The 12,067-nt window shown below is 47.8% G+C and overlaps 2 protein-coding genes across 2 annotated transcripts; one reads left to right on the top strand and one right to left on the bottom strand.

Moving 5' to 3' along the window:
• Positions 1 to 650: 650 nt before the first annotated feature.
• On the bottom strand, positions 651 to 3,486 carry LOC129708629 (protein FAM187B-like). The gene is made up of 2 exons (XM_055654505.1): positions 3,282 to 3,486; positions 651 to 2,385 (listed from the first exon to the last, which is right to left on the bottom strand). The coding sequence occupies exon 2, from the start codon at positions 2,308 to 2,310 to the stop codon at positions 1,084 to 1,086; it is 1,227 nt and encodes a 408-aa protein (XP_055510480.1). The 5' UTR covers positions 2,311 to 2,385; positions 3,282 to 3,486; the 3' UTR covers positions 651 to 1,083.
• A 1,834-nt stretch (positions 3,487 to 5,320) lies between these two features.
• Positions 5,321 to 11,367, top strand: LOC129708628 (protein NYNRIN-like). The gene has a single exon (XM_055654504.1). The coding sequence runs from the start codon at positions 6,247 to 6,249 to the stop codon at positions 8,893 to 8,895; it is 2,649 nt and encodes an 882-aa protein (XP_055510479.1). The 5' UTR covers positions 5,321 to 6,246; the 3' UTR covers positions 8,896 to 11,367.
• Positions 11,368 to 12,067: the final 700 nt, after the last annotated feature.

Genomic DNA, 12,067 nt, shown 5'->3' with positions numbered 1-12,067 from the left:
GTCGGGTGGTGGTCTCCAGCTCCACGGGTCGGGTGGTGGTCTCCAGCTCCACGGGTCGGGTGGCGGTCTCCAGCTCCACGGGTCGGGTGGTGGTCTCCAGCTCCATGGGTCGGGTGGTGGTCTCCAGCTCCACGGGTCGGGTGGTGGTCTCCAGCTCCACGGGTCGGGTGGCGTTCTCCAGCTCCACGGGTCGGGTGGTGGTCTCCAGCTCCACGGGTCGGGTGGTGGTCTCCAGCTCCACGGGTCGGGTGGTGGTCTCCAGCTCCACGGGTCGGGTGGTGGTCTCCAGCTCCGCGGCGTTCTCCAGCTCCACGGGTCGGGTGTCGTTCTCCAGCTCCGGGACTCACCTGGCGTTCTCCAGCTCCGCGGGACGGTTGGGCTCCGGGGATCGGGTGAGTACCGGGAGTCGGGTCAGGACCGGGGATCCGGTGAGGACCGGGGGTCGGGTCAGGGCCGGGGATCCGGTGAGGACCGGGGGTCGGGTCAGGGCCGGGGATCCGGTGAGGGCCGGGAGTCGGGCCAGGACCGGGGGTCGGGTCAGGGCCGGGGATCCGGTGAGGACCGGGCGTCGACGCGAGAACCGGGAGTCGAGCGTGGGCCGGGAGTCGGGCGAGGACCGGGGATCCGGTGAGGGCCGGGAGTCGGGCCAGGACCGGGGGTCGGGCGAGAACCGGGAGTCGAGCGAGGGCCGGGGGTTGGGTCAGGGCCGGGGATCGGGCGAGAACCGAGAGTCGAGCGAGGACCGGGGATCCGGTGAGGACCGAGGGTCGGTTGGGCTCCGCGGGTCGGATGGCGGTCTCCAACCCCGCGACTCACCTGGCGGTCTCCAGTCGGGTGCTCTGTTGCTCTGATGAGCTCAGACGGAAGAGGGAAATTGTCCAAAAAGTTGTTGCAGCCGCAGGAACCGAAGTCCAGAAGTTCCTGTCGGCTGTACGAGATGAGTACAAGGCTGCTCCGAGTGAGCAGCCTTGAAGCAGGTAAGGGGATCGTTGCTATTTTTCCCATTCTAGGGAGACACAGGGCGTCGCGGTGTGCTTAATGTGGTCTTGAGGAAGCAGTTGTGTACAGGAAGATCGCAAACAATTAGGCGTACACTAACTCCACCATGGCGCTGAACATGAAGACTATGGCGATCGTGCGAACGATGTACTTTATTCCTTGAGGCAATCTTCGGTTGACGTGGCGGTGTACCGGTGGCATCTCGGGCGTCTTGAGTTGGAATGAGGCGACCCTACGCCCATGCACCCAGCAGCGGTAGATGCCGCGGTCGGAGGGCATCACGTTTGTGATTTCGTAGATGCCGCCTCCTATGGCGTCGTCCAGCCAGTGTCTCCTGTCAATGTTGCCTCTTCGGGTGATAAATGTGGAGTCGCGCTGCCAGAGAACAGGCGTGTACACTGATGCCCCCGGGCATGTCATCCGGGCGTTATCAAAGATGTCATGGTACACCACCTGCCGTATCTTTTCGCGAGGCTCCATCCATTCGAAAGCGGTCTCCTGACCCAACGACCACCAATCGTCAATCTCCGGCAACCCCACTGGTATTTCCTCCTTCGCACACGGCTCGCGGCACATCTGGTACTGGAGCTCGGCGCCGCGCCGGGGCAAGGACTGCCCAATGTGCAGCTCCATCAGGCCGCAGGGCAAGGTGACACTATTCACCTCCAGTGCCTCGTCCTCATCCATGTCCTCATCCATGTCCTGGCTTAGTCTGGCATAACAGAAGCCCAGAACCTTCTGCTCCCCTATTATGTTGCACCGGTCACAGTCCTGCCATGGTCCCCAGCGGGTGTAGAGCTTGACCATGTGATGGGAAGAGCCCAAGTTGACCGTCAGGCTCTGGTTTGGCATAGTGCTCTCCCCCAGCTCTCGGTGGGACACGTAAAGCAGAGACGAGTCCTGCACATCGACCTGGTAGGCGGCTAGGGTGGAATTAGCCGACTTACACAGGTACAGGCCCGTGTCTGAGGTCTCTGCCTTGTCCATGATCAAGGAGCCGCTCCGTAGATCGGCTCGCCTTCCCATTTTGCCCATCGCCATGCGGTGCTGCCTCAAGTACCCGGAGGTGATGAAGGTGCGGGGTTCGGTTTGAGGCTGGCTGAGGTCTTGGTACTGCCAGTAAATGGTGTCATCTGGTACTTCTGTGGCACTCGGGCAACGCAGGCTGAATGGGTTGTTTGACAGGAAGGCCAGGGAGCAGGGGGCTGTGCCCGAGCAGTTAGCCCAGTCGTCCTCCTGGTTCATGAAGATGAGCAAGGCGCTCATTACAGCCAACGTGACCAGAGTCGAAAGCAATACTCTGCGAATCATGCTTCACTGATGGTTCGTCCAGTTGACTGTGGGCTGGAGCAGGGACGTAACTGTCACATCAACGGCTCCCCTGACCTCATTCAAGATGGCGGACAGCGGGGGTGATGCGCCGTTGTGTATGGCCGCTCCTCCTGCTGTCCGTCCTTTCACCCTTTTTTATTTTTATTTTTAGTCCTGTTCGTATGAAATGTTTATTGGAGGACTTCTTTTATGTGGTGGGTGGGGGAGGGGAAGGGGGAAACTATTTTAACCCCAGTTCTACCTGGTCGGAGATGCGGTTTTTCTCCGAACCGCATCTTCGTCCTCTCTGTGCGGCCTAGTCGAACTGGAGCAGCGCTGGAGCGGCGTTTCCTGCGGGGACTGCAGCTTCGACGGCGGTGTAGATGCTGGGACATCTACAAGGAGCGGGCGATGCCTTACCGGGTCGCCTTGCGGTAATCTCCGGGGCACTGTGACCGTCGACAGCACCGCGGAGCCTGGGATCCGAGATCGCCAGTGTCGGGGGTTCGGCCGGCGCGGCCTGTGAACTTTGGTCGTTGCAGTCTTCGGGGGGGAAGCGGCCGTTTCAGTCCTGGCCGCTGATGGACGTTCACCGACGCCGATGGTCCAGCTTCACGGCAGGAGGGCCTGAAGATACCGGGCTGGCTGAGGAGGCCAGATATAGGCCCCGACCTCGGGTGGACTATGAGGGGGAGAACTGGATATTTTTGGTGCCTTCCCTCACAGTGAATTCTGCTGTGGGGGGACGTTTCATGTTGATTTCTATAGTGTACTGTTTCTGTGTCTTTTTTCTTTTTCTCTTTTTTCTCTTTTTTTGATTTGTATGGATTTATTGCATTGATCTGTTCAATTAATTTAATCAATCTCTGTAAAGCACTTTGGTTCAAATACTGGTTTTGTTGAAAAGTGCTATATAAATAAATATTATTATTATTATTATTATCAATGGGCCCCTTGTGACTCCCCGTGACCTCATCAATGGGCCCCTTGTGACTCCCCGCGACCTCATCAATGGACCAAAAAAGGTGAATTTTTTAAGGGGAAACAAGGAAATGACAGATGCGTTGAACAGGGACTTTGGATCTGTCATCACTAAGGAGGACACAAACAATCTTCCTGATATAGTAGTGGCCAGAGGATCTGGGGTGACAAGAGGAACTGAAGGAAATCCACTTGTGAGGAAAGAGTTAACAGGCATAGTTGATTTAGACTAGGGATAGAAAAATAACTTAGAAAGAAATAAGGCAGAAACCAGACTGCTAGTAGATTAGAAAGTAACGATATAAGAACAGAGAGAAATTCTAGATAAAAAGTAACAGAGAAAGACTTCAGCAGGAGATAGTAAAGAAATTAGAACGAAGGGGAAAGGGACACGAAGTCACGCTCAACTACGCATGCTTGATGAGATTACATGAATATGTACGCACACCCACTATGACAAGATGCCTAATTTAAATGCACATGCGATGCATGATATGGGAGGTGTCTTTGACGTTAGGTGGGCGTTCCGAGACGTTCTCGTGGGAAACAGGGCTTTATGTTATGATTGGAAGAAGCTCAATGGGGAGGGATGAGAATGTGATAATAATGAAATGAACTGTATAAAGATAGAAAGCATCTCCATCTTCTTTGTGCCTCTAGTGGACCTCAGAGGAGGGGCACCTATTCTGCAGAATATGAAATTAATAAAAACACTTCTTTGTCTGAATTTGTCTCAAGAGCATTTGTGATTTTTGAATCTCACAACTTGGGGGCTCGTTCCGAGATCCAATACTCTAGACAGCTGACGGGAGTAGACGGACGAAGGGAAGGTGCACCCTGCTGAGTTCAGCAGTCTCAGACTCCTTGCTTGCCATCAGCTGTTTAAGCAGTAGTATCCGGACCACACAGAGACTCGGCAAAGAAGTGGGAGTAGTTGGAAATCGTGAAAAATCAATCGAGCAATTTCTGTGTACAGAACCCAGGTAGGAACAATGACTAATAAAGTACTTCCTGGGCGATTGTGGAAAGACCTTGTGGTTGACGCCCTGAAGCATTCAGGGGGCTGCAAGGCTGTAAGAAGGGAGGGGAAGATAAGAAGTTCTGTAGAATTTAAGACCTTGTACGGGCAAGGCAGATATGATGAACACTGTATTGAGAATATGATGAACATGGTATTAAGAATATGATTATGATAAATAAGGTAATTAAACACGGTGTTTAGAAAAAAGGGAGGGGAAAAGGCTGTGGGCCAAATCCCCGCATTCTGCCCAATAGTCCGTTGGGGCAAATGCTGGACCCTGGAGGGCAGGAAATACCCAGGGGTTGGAGGAGCCAACATGATAAGGTATAGTCCGTTGGGACAAATGCAGAGCCGGAGGGGGCCAAAATACCCAAAGGAAAGAGAAGACAGGGGCCGGGGTGGACGAAGATCACCCGGCCAACAGGACGGGGAGTCAAAGGGCAGAAGGGGAAGATAAGTTCGGTTGAAATTAGACCCCCGAGGGAGGTACCTAGGAGAGGACCCTGAGGGGGAAGGGGGTTTGTTAAATAGCCTCCTTGAAGATCCTTTAGGTCTGACAAGAACAGTTAGATCAATTCCTTTTCACAGAAGTGAAAAACAAGTAGTAAAGATTATGTTGCAGGCAGTAGAAAAACAGCAAATAAGGAACAGAGAGAGACAGGATGATGAGGGAGTTACTCCCGAAAGTAGCAGATAAGAAGACGGCAAAGGCCGGAGACACAGAGATACAGACAGAGAGAGAGAGCCAGACACAGAGATACAGGCAGAGAGAGAGAGAGCCAGACACAGAGATACAGGCAGAGAGAGAGAGCCAGACACAGAGATACAGACAGAGAGAGAGAGAGAGAGCCAGACACAGAGATACAGAGAGAGAGAGAGAGAGAGCCAGACACAGAGATACAGACAGAGAGAGAGAGCCAGACACAGAGATACAGAGAGAGAGAGAGAGAGACAGACACAGAGATACAGACAGAGAGAGAGAGAGAGAGAGACACAGAGATACGGACAGAGAGAGCCAGACACAGAGATACAGATAGAGAGAGAGAGAGAGACACAGAGATACAGACAGAGAGAGAGAGAGCCAGACACAGAGATACAGATAGAGAGAGAGAGAGCCAGACACAGAGATACGGACAGAGAGAGAAAGCCAGACACAGAGATACAGGCAGAGAGAGAGAGAGCCAGACACAGAGATACAGACAGAGAGAGAGAGAGCCAGACAGCTTTACTCAGAGAGTGGTAGCTGTGTGGAATGAGCCTCCAGTGAAGGTGGTGGAGGCAGGTTCGATATATGGTTTTATGGTATACCCTTAGAAAGTATTTGCTGATGTGGACAATTTGTTGGTTTGTTCCACAAGTGAAGAGAGAGAAATACTTCAGAATATAAGACAGCAGATGATGACCTTGGGAAAGGCAGGATATAGTTCAGACTAGATTGGAAATTTTGAAATTGTATGGTGAAATGGAAAAAGTACATGTCAAAGAAGTTAAATTAAAATGCAGACAAAGCAGCTGAAACAGCATCTGGAAGAGATGTCCAGGGTAAGTCTGAATCGATTTAGGTATGAGCACTGTAGTGTCGTTTATGCTGAATAAGGTAATTAAGAGGTTTGGTAAACCCACAGAAATCAGCTTTGACAACGGATTGTTTTCATTTGATGAAAAGAATAAATGGAACATTGAAGGTTAAAATAAATAAGATTTGTGTAATGCTCTGCCATTGGCACTGAAGAAATGTTGCATGCAAACTAACCAGCAGGTGACACAATGGAGAAGTTCCTGCAAGGGACCGAGTTTGGAACAGTTACAGATAGAATTTAAAAAGTATATGAAACAGTTAATAATGATATACAAGTCTATTTATGAACAGGTAAAGTAAAAGCTGTCGGAGATGGACCAGGAGGAAGGACCCTTTAAACCTGAAGACAAGGTGTATGTATTTATTCGGCCAAATTTTAGAGCAGGTATTGGAGGATTTCCCAGGTCACGGGGAAACGCAACTATTACAGTATGTGGATGACCTCCTTTTGTCAGGAGCAAGAGAAATGGAAGTGAGGGATGCCACAATAAGCCTGTTAAACTTCTTGGGAAGGAAGGGGTTAAGAGTGTCCCGTAACAAGCTTCAATTTGTGAAACAAGAGGTAAAATATCTGGGACATCTGATAAGTGGAGGAAAGAGACGAATAACCCCCGAAAGGATAGCTGGGATCACGAGAGTACCACTACCAAAGAATAAGAAAGAGATCCGAAAATTCCTGGGATTGATAGGATACTGTCGACTGTGGATAGATGATTACTCCAGACAAGTAAAATTCCTGTATGATAAATTGGGAGAAGAAAAAGACAAAGTTCAGTGGACTCCAGAACAGGAGGTGAAATTTGGGAAATTAAAGAACAGTTTGATTACTGCTCCCGTGTTGGCTCTGCCCTCAGTAGAACAACCTTTCCACCTGTTTGTAAATTCAGACAAGGGGGTGGCACTAGGGGTACTCACCCAGAAAAGAGGGGGAAATCGACAGCCAGTGGCCTTCCTATCAAAAATATTAGATCCAGTCTGCAGGGGATGGCCGGGATGCATACAAGCGGTAGCAGCTACCGCAATATTGGTGGAAGAGAGTAGGAAATTAACCTTTGGAGGCACTCTGGTTGTTTCTACACCACACACAGTAAGAACCATACTCACTCAGAAATCCAACAGATGGTTAACAGACTCCAGACTTTTAAAGTATGAGGCCATCCTGATGGAAAAAGACGATTTGATGATAATTACGGATAAGAACCTTAACCCGTCCCAATTCCTGTATCCAGCAGAGAAACAGGGTGACAAGGAAGAGGGCCCAGTACACTGCTGTAGTGAAATAATAGATTTACAGACAAAAAGTAGAGAAGACTTAGAAGAGCAACCTCTGGCTGAGGGCAGCCGGTGGTTCATAGATGGATCCTCCAGGTGCATAGATGGAAAAAGACATAGTGGGTACGGTATAGTGAACGGGGAAACTATGGAGGAAATTGAAAGCGGCAGGCTGCCTGGTAGTTGGTCAGCTCAATCTTGTGAATTATATGCATTAATGAGAGCTTTGGAATTATTGGAGGGGAAGGAAGGAACAGTATATACCGATTCAAAATACGCTTTTGGAGTAGTACACACCTTTGGGAAGATCTGGAAAGAGCGAGGAATGATAACAACTCGAGGTAAAGAACTAGCACATGAGCAATTGATAGGACAGACACTGGAAGCATTGCAAAAACCAGAACGAATAGCCATAGCACATGTGGCAGGGCATCAGAAGGGTAACACCCTGGAGGCCAGAGGAAATAGGGCAGTGGATGAGGTTGCAAAAAGAGCAGCCACAGAACAGATGGTAGAAATGAAGTCACTAATACCGTTAAGGGAACCAGAGGAAAAGATACCTATCTTTAGTGAGAAAGAACAGGAAAACATGAAAGAAATGGGGGCTCAGCGTACTTCAAATGGGAAATGGTGGACACCAAATGGAAAGCAGCTATTGAACAAAGAAATAATGAGGGAGTTATTAGGGAGATTACATGGACAAAGCCATTGGGGAACACAAGCCCTCTGTGACACCCTCCTCAGAACCTACGCTTGCTGTGGGATGTTTACCATGGCCAAACAGGTCATAAGGGGCTGTGTAATATGTCAGCGAATTAATAAGAAAATCATGAGAGCAGTCCCAGGAGGAGGACAACCATTAGCAGTTAGGCCCTTCCAAAGAATACAGATAGATTTTACCGAGCTGCCCCGGGTACGAACATGGAAGTACCTGTTAGTGGTAGTGGACCATTTCACCAGATGGGTAGAGGCATTCCCCACGGCAACTGCCACCACACAGGTGGTAGCCAAGATATTATTAGAACAAATTATACCCAGATATGGGATTGTGGAAACAATAGACTCAGATAGAGGGACCCATTTTGCCTCAAAGACACATGAAATGATATGTGAAGCACTGGGAATAGAATGGAAATTGCATACACCATGGCATCCCCAGAGCTCAGGAAAGGTGGAAAGAATGAATGGCACCTTAAAGACACAAATTACCAAGTTGATAGAGGAAACGAGACTCCCCTGGACTAAGTGCCTCCCGATAGCCCTGTTGAGAATCCGAACGGCACCTCGAAAAGACATAGGGATATCACCATATGAAATGTTATTCGGGCTCCCATACTTAGGGAAGATAGAAGGAGTCCCAACAATACAAGGGAACGATGTGTTCCTGAGGAACTATTTACTGGCAGTGTCCCAATCTCTTGCAGAACTAAAAATTAAAGGATTGCTGGCCCAGAGCCCACCACTGGACTTTCCAATTCACTCAGTCAAGGCTGGAGACTGGGTATTAATAAAAACGTGGAAAGAAGAAAAGCTGCAACCTAAGTGGACTGGACCCTACCTGGTGTTACTAATCACCGAGACAGCAGTACGAACAAAAGAGAAAGGGTGGACACACGCAAGTCGAGTTAAGGGTCCTGTGGAGGCCCCACCAGACGATATCAGCCCGTGGACAGTGCGCAAAGGAGAAGAACCATTGACTTTAATATTTACCAAGAACCCGCAGGAAAAATGAAGATTTCGTGTTGGTGGGTCGTGTGTTGGGTGGTTACCCAACTTGTAAGTAATGTAACATGCATAAAAATCACAATACCACAAAATAGAAGGTCCACCACCATCCCATTTAATGTATGTAAAGGAAAAAGGTGGTGCGGCTATAGAATGTATGTATGCACCCATCCCTGTAAAGATTGGCACGCGGTGTTTACTTCATCAAAATATGGGTGGCATCGGACCACCTATCAAACTGATAGGTGGAGAGTATATCAAAACCCAAACGAGAAATTGCCAGGACGCGTATATGTGAGCATACAGAGTGTTCAGATACAGGAAAGTGGTAGGTATTGGATATGTGCAGATAAAACAGGGAAGGACGCATGTCTGAAGTTTGAAATAGAAGTCAAGCGAGATGGGAAGATGGTAATATACGAGGATAGGGGAGAGGTGTTCAAGATAGATGACAGTCAGAATAGGGATCCCAGGGCAACACCTGTACCACCAGTAGTCAGCAATGTCACCAGGGAAAATGAGTCTAAGAAGCTGAAGATAATGATAGTAGCAGGAGAAACAGGATTAAGGCAGTTATATGAGAAGGGAATACCAACAGGGGGAAAAGGAGCCAACACCTGGCTTGCCTGGATGATGTACACAGCCAGAAGTATGCAACAAACCAATTGTTACGCCTGCGCTGGAGCTAGGCCTCAGCTGGTCCCAGTACCATTTCCCCTGAATTGGGATAGAACACCTAGGGCTATGACATGTATACTACAGCTATTCACGAATCCCCTCTTACCAAAAAATGCGATATGCCAGAGTTATCATTACCTATTTCCGGCCAGCAACAACAATACGAAGGGCCGAAGGGAAGACCCTCGACCTCCTCCATTTACCATTCCTTTTGGGGAGGAGGGGTTTGAGTGCTATACAAGAAATAACCCAGAGGGACAAGACATGGGGGAGGTGCTCAACTGCAATCAGACGTATAACATAACGGCTGAGGAACAGGGCCCACTGTTCAATAGCTCCTGGCTGAAAAAGCAGATAGTCAGTAGAGCCGATGTCTGGTGGTGGTGCGGGGAGAATACCCTGTGGCCCCGGTTACCAGGGTCATGGACGGGAACCTGTACCCTCATACAACTGATGATGCCCTTCACCATAGCAGTAGAACATGCTGTAGAACTCAATAAAGGAAGCAGACGACAAAAGAGAGAGGTGAAAGGATCATTCGACACACACATCTATATAGATGCGATAGGGGTGCCAAGAGGGGTACCCGATAAATTTAAAGCCAGAAATCAGATAGCTGCGGGCTTTGAGTCCATGCTCTTCTGGTGGTCCACAATTAATAAAAATGTGGACTGGATCAACTACTTATACTACAATCAACAACGCTTTATAAATTACACTCGAGATGCAGTTGAAGGATTAGCGGAACAACTGACAGCTACCAGCCAAATGGCCTGGCAAAATCGCATAGCCTTGGACATGCTACTGGCTGAGAAGGGAGGGGTGTGTGTAATGTTTGGCGAACAATGTTGCACATTCATCCCCAACAACACTGCTCCGGATGGGTCAGTGTCAAGAGCCCTAGCAGGGCTCACCTCTCTGTCTATCGAATTGGCTGAGAACTCTGGAGTTGACACCTCCTGGACCAGGTTTCTAGACTCCTGGTTTGGAAAATGGAAGCACATCTTTACATCTGCCCTAACATCAGTGATAGTCATGGTGGGGTTACTGTGTTTGTTCGGATGTTGTATCATTCCCTGCGTACGGGGATTGGCTCAGCGATTGATAGAAACAGCCCTGACGAAGAACAGTGCAGCCACCATAATGGCCCTCAGAACACAGTATGACCTACGAGAGGAAGATAGGGAGGTGAAGAACCTTCTGCTAGCATTAGAAAAGGAGGAGATAGTATAAATCAAGGGTGCGTAGCAAAAAGAAAAGGATGGATTGTGAGGAAAGAGTTAACAGGCATAGTTGATTTAGACTAGGGATAGAAAAATAACTTAGAAAGAAATAAGGCAGAAACCAGACTGCTAGTAGATTAGAAAGTAACGATATAAGAACAGAGAGAAATTCTAGATAAAAAGTAACAGAGAAAGACTTCAGCAGGAGATAGTAAAGAAATTAGAACGAAGGGGAAAGGGACACGAAGTCACGCTCAACTACGCATGCTTGATGAGATTACATGAATATGTACACACACCCACTATGACAAGATGCCTAATTTAAATGCACATGCGATGCATGATATGGGAGGTGTCTTTGACGTTAGGTGGGCGTTCCGAGACGTTCTCGTGGGAAACAGGGCTTTATGTTATGATTGGAAGAAGCTCAATGGGGAGGGATGAGAATGTGATAATAATGAAATGAACTGTATAAAGATAGAAAGCATCTCCATCTTCTTTGTGCCTCTAGTGGACCTCAGAGGAGGGGCACCTATTCTGCAGAATATGAAATTAATAAAAACACTTCTTTGTCTGAATTTGTCTCAAGAGCATTTGTGATTTTTGAATCTCACAGATCTGTCATCACTAAGGAGGACACAAACAATCTTCCTGATATAGTAGTGGCCAGAGGATCTGGGGTGACAAGAGGAACTGAAGGAAATCCACATTAGGCAGGAAATGGTGTTGGATAGAATATGGGACTGATAAATCCCCAGGGCCTGATGGTAGCAATGTTACAAAATTTTGAGATTTTAAAAATCAAGTCTGCAATTTATCCCATCAGCTAAAGCATAAAAATAAGTTTAATTTGACACCTAATTCACTTTCATATCTCAAATATTAAAAAGGTTATGGCCATTTTCATACTCGGAAATTAGCATCTTGTTCCCTATTGATTTTCAATGGACATAACAAAGAAGCTGTGATCGTGGACAGTCAAAAGCCCATAACTTTCTTAAAAATTAAGAGAACTGAATGAAATTTTCAGTTATCATAGATTGAAGCATTCTGAAACAAATATATATAATAATCTTACTTGGATGACCTGAAATTAAAGCGTATAATCAGTTGGTTACCTAATTGTAGCTAATTCCAAACTTCAATTACTAGATCTAAACATCTATCCATTTCTTAATAAATGATTAACATTTTTAAATATCCTAAGTGTCCAAATAATATTCACAAACAATTCACAATAAAACATGATATTTAAATCTCATTTACATTAATTTATAG

Source organism: Leucoraja erinacea, chromosome 24, assembly GCF_028641065.1.
Source record: "Leucoraja erinacea ecotype New England chromosome 24, Leri_hhj_1, whole genome shotgun sequence".
NCBI classification, from domain to species: Eukaryota; Metazoa; Chordata; class Chondrichthyes; order Rajiformes; family Rajidae; genus Leucoraja; species Leucoraja erinaceus.
This window is presented reverse-complemented; position numbering and strand designations above follow the sequence as displayed.